Here is a 13,271-nt window from a genome sequence, read left to right on the forward strand (position 1 = left end):
CTTTGGTCAATGAAAGTCTGGCGTATGGGCAAGAAGCTAGAGAGCTGGCAGGTGCTTCCGTATGTGGGGAGTGAGCTGGGAGGGAAAAGTGCTAATAACTTTGTTGTTCATATGCTGCCAACAACAGTACTACTGGATCTTTATTCACCTTTTCCTCATTATGTACCTTCACCTTTTAATTTTGGGATGGGCAATTATAAGCTATTTATGCTCATGGCAAAGGGCAATAAGGCTTAAAGGACTAGGCTAAAACAATCTTGCCTGTAGGCAATTGTTTAAGTATGAACATTCACAACAATGCTGATTTCTTAATTTACTGCACATAAGGAATAATAAATCTTCAACTCACTTTGATCATGAGCACTCTTTAAGTGAGAATAAATCCGCTGTCTTCGCGATAAAATCCGACCACAGATTAGGCACTGGAACTTTAATTTTCCCTTACTGTCACGTTTGGTGCAGTAATATTCTTCCTTTGTCATTTTCTAAATCCTATGAAACACAACAGTCTCAGAAAAAAAAAGTAAAAAAAGATTTCATTATAAAAAAAAAAAAGGTAGGCATATAATTTCAATTTCCCAACCACTAGCCCAGCATAAAAATGAGTATAATTCGGACTTTATGGGCATGCAGGTTGAGTTTGCACGTAAATCATTTCTGCCTGTATTTTCTAAACCAGTTTGATAAATTAAATTGTGCCATCCAACAACAATAAGCCACTAGTTAATTTTTTTTTTTAAAAGGACCTCACTTTTCAGAGAAAAAACACTATAATTCAATTGTAAAAATACAGCATAATGTAACTTTACATTTATTTACGCTTTTTGCTCCTACTCACTTGTCCCTGCTTGTTCAGACAGGCAACGCAGACGTGAACAGTATTTAACATAAACAGGAGGTTGACCCCTTCACGCCCCATGCCTGCCACTAGACTCCCTTAATCAGGCCCATTTCCCATATATATTTATATATATATTTCCTTTTTCTTCTTTTTTCTCTTTTCTTATAAACACATTTTTATTGTTTTTTGAAAGGAACAACAAGTCACATAGTCAGTCCATGATACATATTGTGCAGTGACAAATAAGATTAGCAGTAAGCTCATCATCATGATCAACTCAGCATTTTCAGGAATAAAGAAACCTGGAAATTGTTGCTTTCTCATTTTAACCCAGCGCCCATATCCAAAGCCCCAAGCCATTTACCCCAGACTCTTGGATGTTTAGTTGCACAACCCCTGGCCACATACACTGTCTTTTCATGCTGCACACACCAGTCCACCCCACACCATCCTATGCAAGCGATGTTGCCCCAGGAGCCTTCGAATGTGCAACAAATAAAGCGGTGCCCTAGAGCCCCCAGACCATCATCCACTCCCAAGAGGATCAGCAAAGAAGAGAGTTCCTGCATCCGGTCCAGTACAGCTGATAATTCAGCTACCACCACTTCCCAATAACAGGTTATGAAAGGACAGAACATCACCATGTGAAAGATATCTGCAGCTGAATGGGAACAACAATAGCAGGTAGGGTCAATCACCAGGCCAGCAAAAAACTGCATGACGGGAGTAAGATAGGCAGTGTTTAAGTAAAAGGTTTGCACCAAACTTATTAGACTCACAAAAAGGTACGTTCTCAACAACTGGGGGGGGGGGGGGTGGATTAAAGGAGAATATTTTCTTTAAGGACGAGAACCCGCACTCACCCGAAAGCGACATGTTTCATCATGGGGCTCCCTCCTCACACCGGGCCCGCAAGGTTCCAGGTGTGGACTACAACTCTCCACCGAAAGAAATTTTGTGGAGAGGAGCTGAGATGTTTTCAATGAGGGGGGACTAATCGGATGAGTGAATAAGAAACATGTGAAATGTTTAAAACTGTCTCATGGGACCCAATAACTTAATTCAGTGGTACCCTTGGGCATGATTAAAAGCAAAGAGGACTAGGGGTTAAGAGCAAATATATCCCTGCTAGAGGTCAACATGTTTCTGCCCTCACGCAACTCCAGCTGGAGTTCATGGGCATTCTTCAGGACCAATAAACAAAACAAGTTACTAGGCATACAATGGTAAAACACATGAGATGGTTATACTGGCTGTTAATGTTTAGAGCAGTGATAAAAGGCGGGTGATTAGTACACAGTCTTCATCTGATGAAGAGATCAGGTTTACCTCTCTTCAGCCATAATGTACCCCACAGCATTTTCGGGTGCCGTTTCGCAGTCCGAGATCACCTCACTATAGCGGGGTCCTGGAGATTCTGGAAGGAGACCATATGCATGCTAGTCTACCCAGACATTACCTAAAAGGGTGATACCTGTGCTGTCCCAACGAGAAAAACCCTCAGGTGTTGCCACCTCTCTCAACCATGTACCATGCCACACTGTGGTATGCTGAGTTAGTTTCTTCCACCACCCTGTAGGTTTCTGAGCCTCCCTCCACCCTGTAAATACTAGATGGGTCACCTCTGGTATCGTGTTTGGTATGGTAGTACTATAGATTAAAGACATAATGCATGGGAAACCCAGTGTATTGAACTCTCTCCTATACACTGGGCCCAACCAACCCCCAGTAAGCCAATCATTAATGACCAAAAGATTAGTGGCCAGGAAATATAAGTTAACCATTCCAAGACCCCCTTCTTAGGGAGCGCATTGACAAGGAGAATGTTAGGTTGCCAGTTAAAGCAGTCGTGAGAAGGCACTAGGGGCACAGAAACCGATTTGGTGGGGTTCATGACCAAACCGGAGGCCTCCATGAAAAATTGCAAGGGACGAGAGGATTGAGGGCCGGTGTCCGGTGGGTGTGAGCGGTACAGCACTACATTATCAGTGTAGAGGCCTATACGGTCCTCAGGGCCCAAGTCCAACTCCCATCCACAATTCTGGGCATTGCATCATTGGAGTCTAGCTAGGGGCTCTATAGCCAACGCAAAAAGTAGGGGGGCAGTGCTGTCTATTACCCACACGGATGTGAAACTCATCAGAAACCACGCCTTTCACCTGTACACAGGCTGTGAATTTAGAATAGAGAACTCACATCAGACTCCGAAAGTGGGGTCCAAACCCAGCTACCTCCAGCACTCGAGCTAAATAACCCCAGTGCACTGTGTCAACTGCCTTCTGAAAGTCTATTAGGAGCAAAGCTAATGGAGCTGTGAGTAGGTGACGGTGGGCTAGGGCTACATGCAGGCACTGCAAACAGTGTCCAGTACTCCTGCAGAGCATAAAACCACATTGGTCTGAATGAATCAGAGACTGCAAGACTGGCCGCATCCGGGTGGTTAAAACCAGGTGGCCAAAACCGTTGCAAAAATCTTTACCTCCCAATTGATATTTGGCAGGGGAGCGGTGCGTCGGGCCCGGTCTGCTGGGGGAAGCGATGTGTCGATTCGGAGACGACTCCGATCCGCAGGTGATGCGTCGGTGAAAACTTGACGCACAGGGATGATGCGTGGAAAACCGGAATGCGTCGGCGAACGATGCAGTGGCATCGAGCGGCCCTGCGTTGAGTTCTTCAGCCGCGATCCCTCGATGCGTCAATTCTTCAGCGGCAACAGGCGCTGTGTCGGTTTCAGCAGCAGCGTGGCGGTGCGGGGAGATTCTTCTCGCACCACGGCATTGCGTCAGAAAAATGGTCACAAGAAGAGCGATGCGTCGACTTTCTTGTTGCGTTGCTTACCAGCTCCCAGCAGCACAAACAACCTCCAGAGGCCCCACACAGTCACAGGCACTCCTGGCAGATCAGAACTCCCAGCAAGGAAGTTCAGGGGAACTGGGGGTGAAGCCTTTGTGCTCCTGAGACTTCAAAACAGGAGGCAAGCTCTACTCAAGCCCTTGGAGACTTGTATCAAGCAAGGGACAGGGGACACAGCACAGAGCAAAGTCCTTTTCCTTTCCTTGGCAGAAACAGCAACTGTAGGCCAACCCCAGACACACAGAAAGGGCAGTACTTCTCCTCAGTTTCTGCAGCTCTTCTCCTTGGCAAAGGGTCCTCTTGATTCCAGAAGTAATCTAAAGTTCAGGGGTTCTAGGTCTAATACGTATACCCCAAATGTCTTTGTTCTCTTTGTGCAGAGAAGCCCTGTGCCCAGCCAAAACCATTTCTGGGGGGCACTTTGCAAGTGCACAACATCCTCCATTGTCAGTGTGATCCCTGGCTCCAAACACACCACAGGGGGGTGGAGCCATCATTGTAGAAGGCAGACACAGCCCTATGCAGCTGCAGGTGCTACTCCTCCCACCACTCCAATTCAGCCTAGCGCGGACTCATCCATACCTTCTGGAGCCACTGCACATCCCCAGCCCGTCACTCCAAAGCCAGACAGTACTATATGGCACACAGGATGGCATAGCAAGAAAATACCTACTTTCTAAAAGTGGTATTTTCAAACACAGAATGTAAAAATCACCCTCACTAAAAGATGCATTTTAACATTCTGACTTCAGGCATACTAAACGTTATTTTCCTACCTTGTTCCCAGGGGCAGTTATGTTTTTAAGATATTATAAACAAACTCTCCATTCTGTCCTAAGGGAACAGGTAGCCTTGCAATGGTGAAAAACAAAAGTAGCAGTAATCAGGACATGCCACACACATCAGGGCATGTCCTACCTTTCACATACACTGCACCCTGCCCACAGGGGTACCTTGGGCCTACCTTAGGGGTGACAAACATGTAAGAAAATGGACGGTTAGGGTCTGGCAAGTGGGTGCACTTGCCAAGTCGACATGGCAATTAACAACTGCGCACAGACACAGCAGTGGCACGTCCAAGTTACCTTTTCAGAGCTACTCATGGGGGTGGCACAATCAGTGTTGCAGGCCCACTAGTAGCATTTGATTTACCAGCCCTGGCACAATTAGTGCACTTTACCAGGGACTGACCAGTAAGTCAAATATGTCAATCATGGATAACCAATCATGTTCATAATTTACACAGAGAGCATATGCACTTTAGCACTGATTAGCAGTTGTAAAGTGCCCAGAGTCCTAAAACCAACAACAACAGGTCAGGAAAAAATAGGAGGAAGAAGCAAAAAGTTTGGGGGTAACCCTGCAAAAAGGGCCAGGCCCAACACAACCCCCTTCCAGCCTAAAGCCAGGGTAGACCAATCCATACCTCTATGGGCTTCCCTGCTTGGGGTGGTAGAACATGGAACCTGGCCTGCAACAGCAGGTGTCTATTCCCGGTCTACGCCTTCCTGAACCCAGTGTGATCCTCTAGCCATACTCTCAGGGCCCACTAAACTGACCCATGGGTAACCCTCCTCTTCAACTGTGGACTCCATCTGTGCAGAGCCTAAACTTACTTTGCTCACAGATGTGTCCCAACAAGTATACAGTACCCGCATAGCCAGTTCACCCCTGGGGTGACTCCTGCTCCACTCCCAGTGGCAACTCTGTCCACTAGGACAGCAAGCCACAGTGGCCACTGTGATGAGAGCCAGGCACCAGGCCTTTCATGGTTCTCCAAACTCTGTGGCGTTAGAGAGTAGGGGGCAGTAGCTCCAGGTGCCGGGCACCCTTTGTCCACTCTACTTAGTAGTAAAGTGCCCATAGTCTTAAAACCAACAACAGGTCAGGAAAAAATAGGAGGAAGAAGCAAAAAGTTTGGGGATAACCCTGCAAAAAGGGCCAAGTCCAACATTGAGTTTTGGCAGTGGAGGTCATTTTGTGCACGAACTTCGAGTAGGATGAGGTCCCTGTCTTTAAAGTCAAAGAATCGCGCAATTATGGGTAGGCCTGGGGGCAAGTTCACTGGGGACAGGTTCAACAGCAAATCAGAGCGGCAATTTATCAGTTGATATCTAAGATTCAAGCCAGTCCTCCAGAAATTCTGCCGCTCGAGTGCTTTCAGCATCCCCGGGAAAGCCATTCAAACGCATATTATTGCGTTGTGAGCAGTTCTACGCACCTTCAGCATGATGATGGATCTCATTCATATAAGTGAGGAAGGAGGTGGGTCACCTTGGCTTTAAGGTCAGCAACTTCGACCTCTACTATGTTATGTGAAAGTCTCTTGCAAAGCGCATATACACCAATTGGTTTCTTGGCGCTAATTTTAAGATACGCTGGAGCCCTATTGATTTATTATATGCTTAGGTTCAGTCATAGGCTTGGGTGAATAACCAAGTCTTGAGGAGTTTTCTGAATTTCAAAAGGTTCGTACATACTCTGAGGTTAGGAGGAAGAGAATTCCAAAATCCAGGTGCCAGCACTGCAATTCTGCAGCCACATTGTCGCTTTAGTTTGTAGGAGGGTGTGGCCAAGAAGTTCATGTGAGCTAAATGCAGGTTGCGAGTAGGTAAATGCCTATGAATAAGGCTGGAGATTAATTTTGGGGTAGGACCATACAAGGACTTAAAGATCAGACAGCCCACTTTGAAAGCTGATCGTTGTAGGATGGGGGGCCAATGTAACTGCCTCATGAGGGGGAGACGTGTTCCCATCTAGGTTGCTGGAAAATCAATCTAACTGCCTGGTTCTGTGCTAGTTGTAGTCACTTAGTAAGATACAATGGGATACCAAAATAAAGAGTTGGCATTGTCTAAATGTGATATCACCACGGCAAGGACAGCCTGAGTCAATGGTTCCCTCGTAAGGAGTCTGCTGATCTTCCTCATCTTTCTCAGCTGACAGAAGCAAGTCGATGTGACCGATGCAATTTTGGTTTTCATGGTGAGGTCACTGTTGATTATCACCCACAGACTTTTATCTGAGGAAGATGGATTGGGGGCGGGGGGTACCAAACTCTGTTGGCCAAAACTGAGAGCTACAAGGGTTCTGAATACCTCCGATCAGGATAAGTATGGTCGTATCCGGATTGAGTTTTAACAGGTTACTGTTCTTCCAATCACGGATGTGCAGCATAGTAGTTTGGAATTCGAGCACAGATTCAGAAGTATTCTTAATGGTGAATATTAGTTGTAGATCATCCGCATAATTGAACGTACACACCTTCCTATGGAGAGTCAGCCCTCCACTACTGTGGTACGGCTAGTGGAGTTGGGAGAGCCTGGTGAAGGAGCACAACGTCCACTTGCACCTCCCTCATTTTTGCCTCAACCACTGCCTGCGAGGTTTGGATAGCCTGTAATATTTTGACAAGATCCCCCCCCCCTCGAGGTTTTGACTCAGGTCTGCCTCCTTGACGCCCCAGCGCGGGTGTTATATTGGTCAATGCGTAGCTGAGAAGAATGGGTCTTCGCCGGTTATTCTTTCCCCATGATCAATGTCCAGTGAAGGAGCAGATGAGACAGGGGTCTGCCCCACTAGCCACAGCCCTTGACATCACAAGCAGTCAGTCCTGGGAGGAATTGCCTTCAAGACACAGTTGAGGCCCAGGAAGCCAGAAGGTGATAAGTGGCAACTGGCTATTGACAGGCGACGTCGCCTCCCAAAGAAGAAAGATCTAAAGCTGTGGAAGTCCCAGAGTAGCGGCTGTAGAATGCAAGGAGAACACCCAACCCCTCAGTTCTCTCACAGCTTGCTGTCATGTTGATTTTCTTGGGATCCCTACTTATCAGGATCTAAGTCTGCAGGGTGTTATGACGCGAGAGAGGAAAGAACCGACATTGGCAGTGTAGTGCCGGTGCTTGATGGTGAGGTAATGCCACCCCAGTGCGATGGGTCACAAGAGCGCACAGACCCAAATCCAGGAGAAGAAAGGAAGTGACGGGCCTCCAAGTTACATCCGGGTGAGCCCCTGTGTAGCAGGTGTCACACGAGTTGAGATTCAATAATAGCTTTATGTAAGGATCAGAGCTTTTAGTCCCAGCACCATTTTAGTGAGTTTGAGGCCAAGTTGGGGGAGACAAGGCAGAATCAGGTAAGGCCCACAACATTAATCTCAAGAGAGGCCCTCGTGAGGCTTAAGTACTCTAAATAGCACACCAGGGGCCATCAGTGGGGCAATGTCACCGTCTTGGGGGTGGACTTTAGCTGGGCACAGACAATTGCACCCCCACCTCCTGCTCTCTACTCAACTCTACTCAACTCTATGTACAAGCAGACAGCATGGGATGGATGAAGGGCCGCACTCTAGGGATCAGTAGATGGTGCCCGTGTTGCCAGCAAAACTGAGAGCTTTAGCAGGGCTCGGCCCGAAGCCTTATGCATGGCCAACAGCTGGCCCCGGATGTCTCCAGAAGATCGAGTGCCCCGATCTGGCAGCCATCCAGTCAGTCGGGCTCCGTGCTCCAGTCTTGGGGGCCACACACCAGGCCCGAGGCCACGCTGGTCGAGGCCGCTTGCCGCAATACCAGCCCAACCGCTCTAATTAAGGGCAAGCGGTGTAGGAAGGTGGAATCTGACTGCATGATTGCCCCCACTGTTTTCCTGGTGTTTTGACGGTTTTTGACTTAGTTTGGTTGGGAACCTGCTATTCAGGTCCCCAGCCTATCTGCGTTCTCTTATAAATTGATTGCATGTACTTTAGGTACACTCCAGATTGGATTCTGGGGTACTCTTGAGAGTCACTAGTATATGGTATACTATGTACCCAGGGCATAGGTACCCCAGAGGCCTACCAGGGGCTGCAGCATGTATTGTGCCACCCCTGGAAAGCCATGCAAAATGACACCACAGGTCTGCTACTGCAGCTCGGGTAAGGTGGTGCATGCACCCTTTACTGAGGTATAGGTTCACTATACTTCACCTATCACTGCACATAGTAACCTATCAGTCACCCCTATGGCAGGCATCAATCCTGATGGCAGGGTGCTTGGTTATATGTGAGAGGGTGCCCAGGCATGAGCTGAGTCTCTCTGCAGCCTTCGGAATCTCTTCTCCGGGGTTGTCAGTGGTACAGCCTGACCATATACTCTTAAGTGCATTATATCTAAAATGGTTAATGCTAACTTTGGACTGGCTGCACGGAAACATGTGTTTGGTATCAAACACCTTGGAATCATACCCCCACATCAGTTCTTGGTGTGAGGATATGATCCCACCCTTCTAGAGGGAGAGACATGGCAGTACTGATATACCCGGTAGAAAACTAATAGAGCCATGGCATCACAAAATGGATGCTGCAGCCACAGACACGGGTCTGAACTCCTGCTGCTGACCGAAACTGCGGCAGGGGAGGCCTGGACAATAGGTTTCCTGTCACAGGGAGGTGTAACCACCTCCCAGACAGGCTTATGTGTATTGGGGCTGGGTGGGAGCACTCTCCGAGTGCTTTGAAGTCCTGCACTGGGGGCACATTTGGTGTCCCTGTGCATAGTCCAGCTCAAACCGGTTCAGGGGCTTCCAGCCCCTGCTCTGGCCTGAAACTGGACAAAGGAAATGGGTGTAGCCACCCCTCTTTCCAAACCCTCCCATAGGTGGGTCCCCAGAGCTAAGCCAACCCCTTCCTTAGGTATAAGTAGGGCTCCCGGTTTTATGGTATTTATTTTTTTGCCATTTCCGTCTGTATTTATCCATATTTATTTTTTGAGCATTTTTTCTGTATTTATCCATATTTATTTTCGCCACAAGCAAAAGACGACGCTACAGCTAGTATTATTCCACATTTATTTAAATCGACAATGCACACATGCGCTCGGTTTTGTATTGGTCAACACTATACATTCATCTGAAAACTTTACCATTTGCAGAATGTCCCAAATATTCTTAAAAGTGCTATCACAAGCCATTTGTCTCAGAGCCTTGCAGTTTCTTTCATAGGCAGAGTGCCGCATCCGCTCCCTCACTGAACACCATACTGCCCCACTGAGAGAAATTCACACTGCCTTCAACTACAATCCAATTTGATCTGCTATAAACACCTGGATGCGACTCAATTCAAATTACGCACTAGGCAAGAGCAATATGCTCCCTAAAGGAAGTAGTAACAACACCCTGGAAAAAGCAAACATTCATAGGGAATGAAAGATTAAATAATGGAATATAAGCAGGAAGAACATGGTGAACTTAACGCTTTTACACTCACTATTCAGAAATCACTGAGTGCTTATGCCAGAAAACTACAGGTCCCAGAAAGGACCCATTTCAATGTCCACTGCTTATATGCTTACAAAACGTAAACCGTATTGTTTAAAAAGACCACATTCGTGAACACAAAGCCGCCGTACACATTTTGTTTTCCAATCCACCCATCAACCAGGTATTGCTATACCTCCAGGTTTGGCGCACTTCCCCACCGGGGGAAAACAGCGCTTCACTGGCAAACTGGGTAAAGTGACACTAATGTTTTTGGGGTTTGAATAAAACCGATCCGGCCACTTTAAGAACACTCTGTCTTGCTTTATATAGTTATTTATTTTTCATATTTTGAACCTTTTATTTCCGTGGGTGCACTTTGGAATAGAAAAATGTCAAAACGGCATTTCCAGCAAAAGTGATTTTCTTTTTTGAATCCATTTTACAGGGGAACAAATGAACGTCAGGAAGAAAAAGAGGGTGTGAACCATTTCTTAAGTCACGGTTTTCGGTAAGTGAGGAGGAGTTAGACAGACAGAGAGGGAATAAGAGTAAGAAAGAGAGGTGGGGGGGGCAGCTGCCAGCGGCAGAGCAGAAGCGGACACCTTCCTTGTCTTGTCTGGGCAGGAAGCAAGAGACGGAGACCTTTTACTTCTCTGCTCCCCGCCCGTCCCCGAACAGCCACTAATGCCGAGCCTTCTCTGCAGGCCATGGATATTGTAAAACCCAGTCTGAGAGGAAAAGACGGGTGCTGGTGCAATCGGCAGAGGCTATGGGTGAAAGAACATCAAAGCCTCATTAACAAGGAAACGGTCTTTCAAAGACCTGTGAAGTACTCGGGTGCGGCTGAGTGTGTGCCCGGGAAGCTGTCTCAGCCCGGGCTGACACCTCTTAACCCTCTAAGGAGAGGGAGACACCAGATGGTCAATGACAAAATGTACTAGTATTTTCCCGTTTTTATATATATATATATATATATATATATATATATATATATATATATATATATATATATATATATATACACACAGAAAAAAGGAAAACTTGTTTTCAGTCTGTATTTATATGTAAAAATCCATTCAAACAGAAAACCGGGAGCCCTAGGTATAAGTAAGGAACCTCTTTAACCAGAACTTTGGACGAAACTCTGAAGCTGAATCCTGGAACTTCAACGCTCTACTAAAGACTAGAGGACTGAAGAAATCTCCCTTGGGGTCAAGGAGTGACTCCCCTACTTGGCAGGCACCAATGAAGCATTTTGCCGGTCTGCATCTCCGAAGCTTCCGCCAGAATCCGAAGTATTTGCAGCCCAGGATGAGGATTTCCAGACATCTCAGAGGCCGACCCAAGTCCCCAGCAAAGCTGAGACCCGCGGCCCTCGTGAGTAGCGTGGAACCAGAACTCCTGGTCACCGTGCACTTTTGCAAGTGCATTGACTTCTCGACACCTCTTGAAGTTGTGCTTGGGCTTACTTGTAGCCCCCACCTCAAGCACAGAATCCACTGAAGATTGTCGGTCTAGTCACCCTGAGTGACCCGTGGGCCACCATTTTGTGTTTCATCTCAAGGTCCCTTCGCGATCCCTGGTCCGTCAACTTGTGGGTCCCTGAGGGGGTAACTTTGATTTTCCTTGGGCTTCCTTGGTTGCTCCAGACGTGCCCCGACTCCCTACCAAGTGGTGAGTCCCTCAGACCTTGCTGGTCTGCACCGAAGCATCTTTATCCTTTCTGCATGGGTTGCTGTTGCCAAGGCTTGTTGTGTCCAATCCGGGCACCAACGCTGCAGTTCTCGACATCCTTCGTGGAGCAGCTCAAATCCAGCTCCTGGTCATCCTCGATGCCTCCTGGTCCTCGTGGCTGAAGAGTAAAGCTTCACCTCCTTCACCTGAAATCACCTGACATCGGTGGGCATCCGCCTATCGCCTTCCTGATCACTGGCTAGTGACCCAGACTCTGGCCCCTCTGCTTTCAGGTTCTTCTCGACTCCGATCCAGGCTTGGATCTCCTCGGACACTTCGCATCTTCCCGGCAGCAGCACTTCTTTGCTAGCTCCCATTGAAATCTACAACGCGACCCGACACCATTTGACACCTATGCACCCGGCTTCCCTGGGTGAGGTAACTCGAGTACTCCGGTGCTCCCGTGGGTGTTGGCCCCAGAACTTCCTAAGTCCCAAAGGGTTTGGTCCTGACTCATTTCGAAGTGTCCCTAATCTTTAAAACTCTAACCCCGACTTTCCCCATAGAAGCTAACGGGAGCTCGCGGCTGTGTTCTCACACTGCACACAGCCCCCATGGGTCCCCTGTGTCACTACCATGGGTGGTTCCTTAGGGTCCCAGCAATTCTACAGGCCTTGTGTCTAGTTAAGTCGTGAGTCTTATACCACTATTTTAGTATATGGTTTGGCTCGCCCCTAGGGCCTGATGTGTATTTGTGATATTTTACTGTGATATTTGAAGTGTAACATATGTGGTTTGACCTCTAGTCTCATAAAGAGACTAGGAGGGTGTGTTTAGAAATATATACATATTTTATATCTATATACCTGGTGTGGTTGTCTTTCATTTAGGCACTCAAGAGATTATAGACTGGTAAAACAAGCTGCTTTACATTCCTTCAAGACTTAGCCTGAAGGCTGCTCTCCATAGCTACCACTAGGATAGCTTTCAATAAAATTTGTCTTTAACCTATAACCAATAAGGGGTTGCTTGGACTGGTACAGGGTGCCCACTATAACTAGTGGACAGCATATACCAGGCCAACTTCTCACAAGCGGGAGGAGGATGAGCTGATTGGAGCCCACCAGGACCTGTTCAGCCCCAGCCAGTTGTGTCCATACGGCCGCCAGGCCAAAGGCGCACTCACCGGCCTCGGATTATCCGGATCCAAAATCTCTAGCACTCCTTACATCAGAGCGGGCCTTATCGTTTTGCAGCTCTGCTCTCCTGCCCTAGTCAAATAGGCAATCAGTGCCGATCACGCCCGCCATCGGTGGCACAGGTTTCGCAGCAGTACTCCCTGCCGTGCAAACCCCCGTGCAACTTGGCCCGCACCAAGCCTCTAGGTCCAAATCCACTACCACTGGCCAGCACAGGTCACGCTGGGCGCCAGGCAGGCCCGATCACGTTGACCCCGATCGCATCTGTATCCATTCATTTTGCCCTAACACCACACTGAGCCTCAGGTGTCTTCATGGGGTCCTTGGCAGGACAGAGTCCATTGAAGAAGATATATTATCAATGTCTCTAGACGCTCGTATGGCGTTTGATACAGTGGAATGGCCTTTTCTGTATGCAGAAATTAGTCCTATGTTTATCTCTATGGTAAAACCTTCTCGTACACCGGCAT

General features: G+C 47.6%; 1 protein-coding gene across 7 annotated transcripts in view; it reads right to left on the reverse strand.

Moving 5' to 3' along the window:
* Positions 1 to 13,271, reverse strand: part of MIER1 (MIER1 transcriptional regulator) — a 472,995-nt gene that overhangs the window by 367,506 nt on the left and 92,218 nt on the right. For 4 of the 7 annotated variants that reach the window (XM_085602332.1, XM_085602330.1, XM_085602336.1 and 1 more), the window contains exon 3: positions 350 to 509. The exons of 1 other annotated variant lie outside the window; for it this stretch is intronic. In XM_085602332.1, coding sequence (XP_085458458.1) covers positions 350 to 482 — 133 coding nt within the window. In that variant the 5' untranslated portion in view covers positions 483 to 509. The remainder of the gene's footprint in view (positions 1 to 349; positions 510 to 13,271) is intronic. 2 more of the 7 variants (XM_085602335.1, XM_085602331.1) reach the window with 1 other exon arrangement.

This window comes from Triturus cristatus, chromosome 4_2 (genome assembly GCF_964204655.1).
Source record: "Triturus cristatus chromosome 4_2, aTriCri1.1, whole genome shotgun sequence".
In the NCBI taxonomy this organism is placed as follows: domain Eukaryota; kingdom Metazoa; phylum Chordata; class Amphibia; order Caudata; family Salamandridae; genus Triturus; species Triturus cristatus.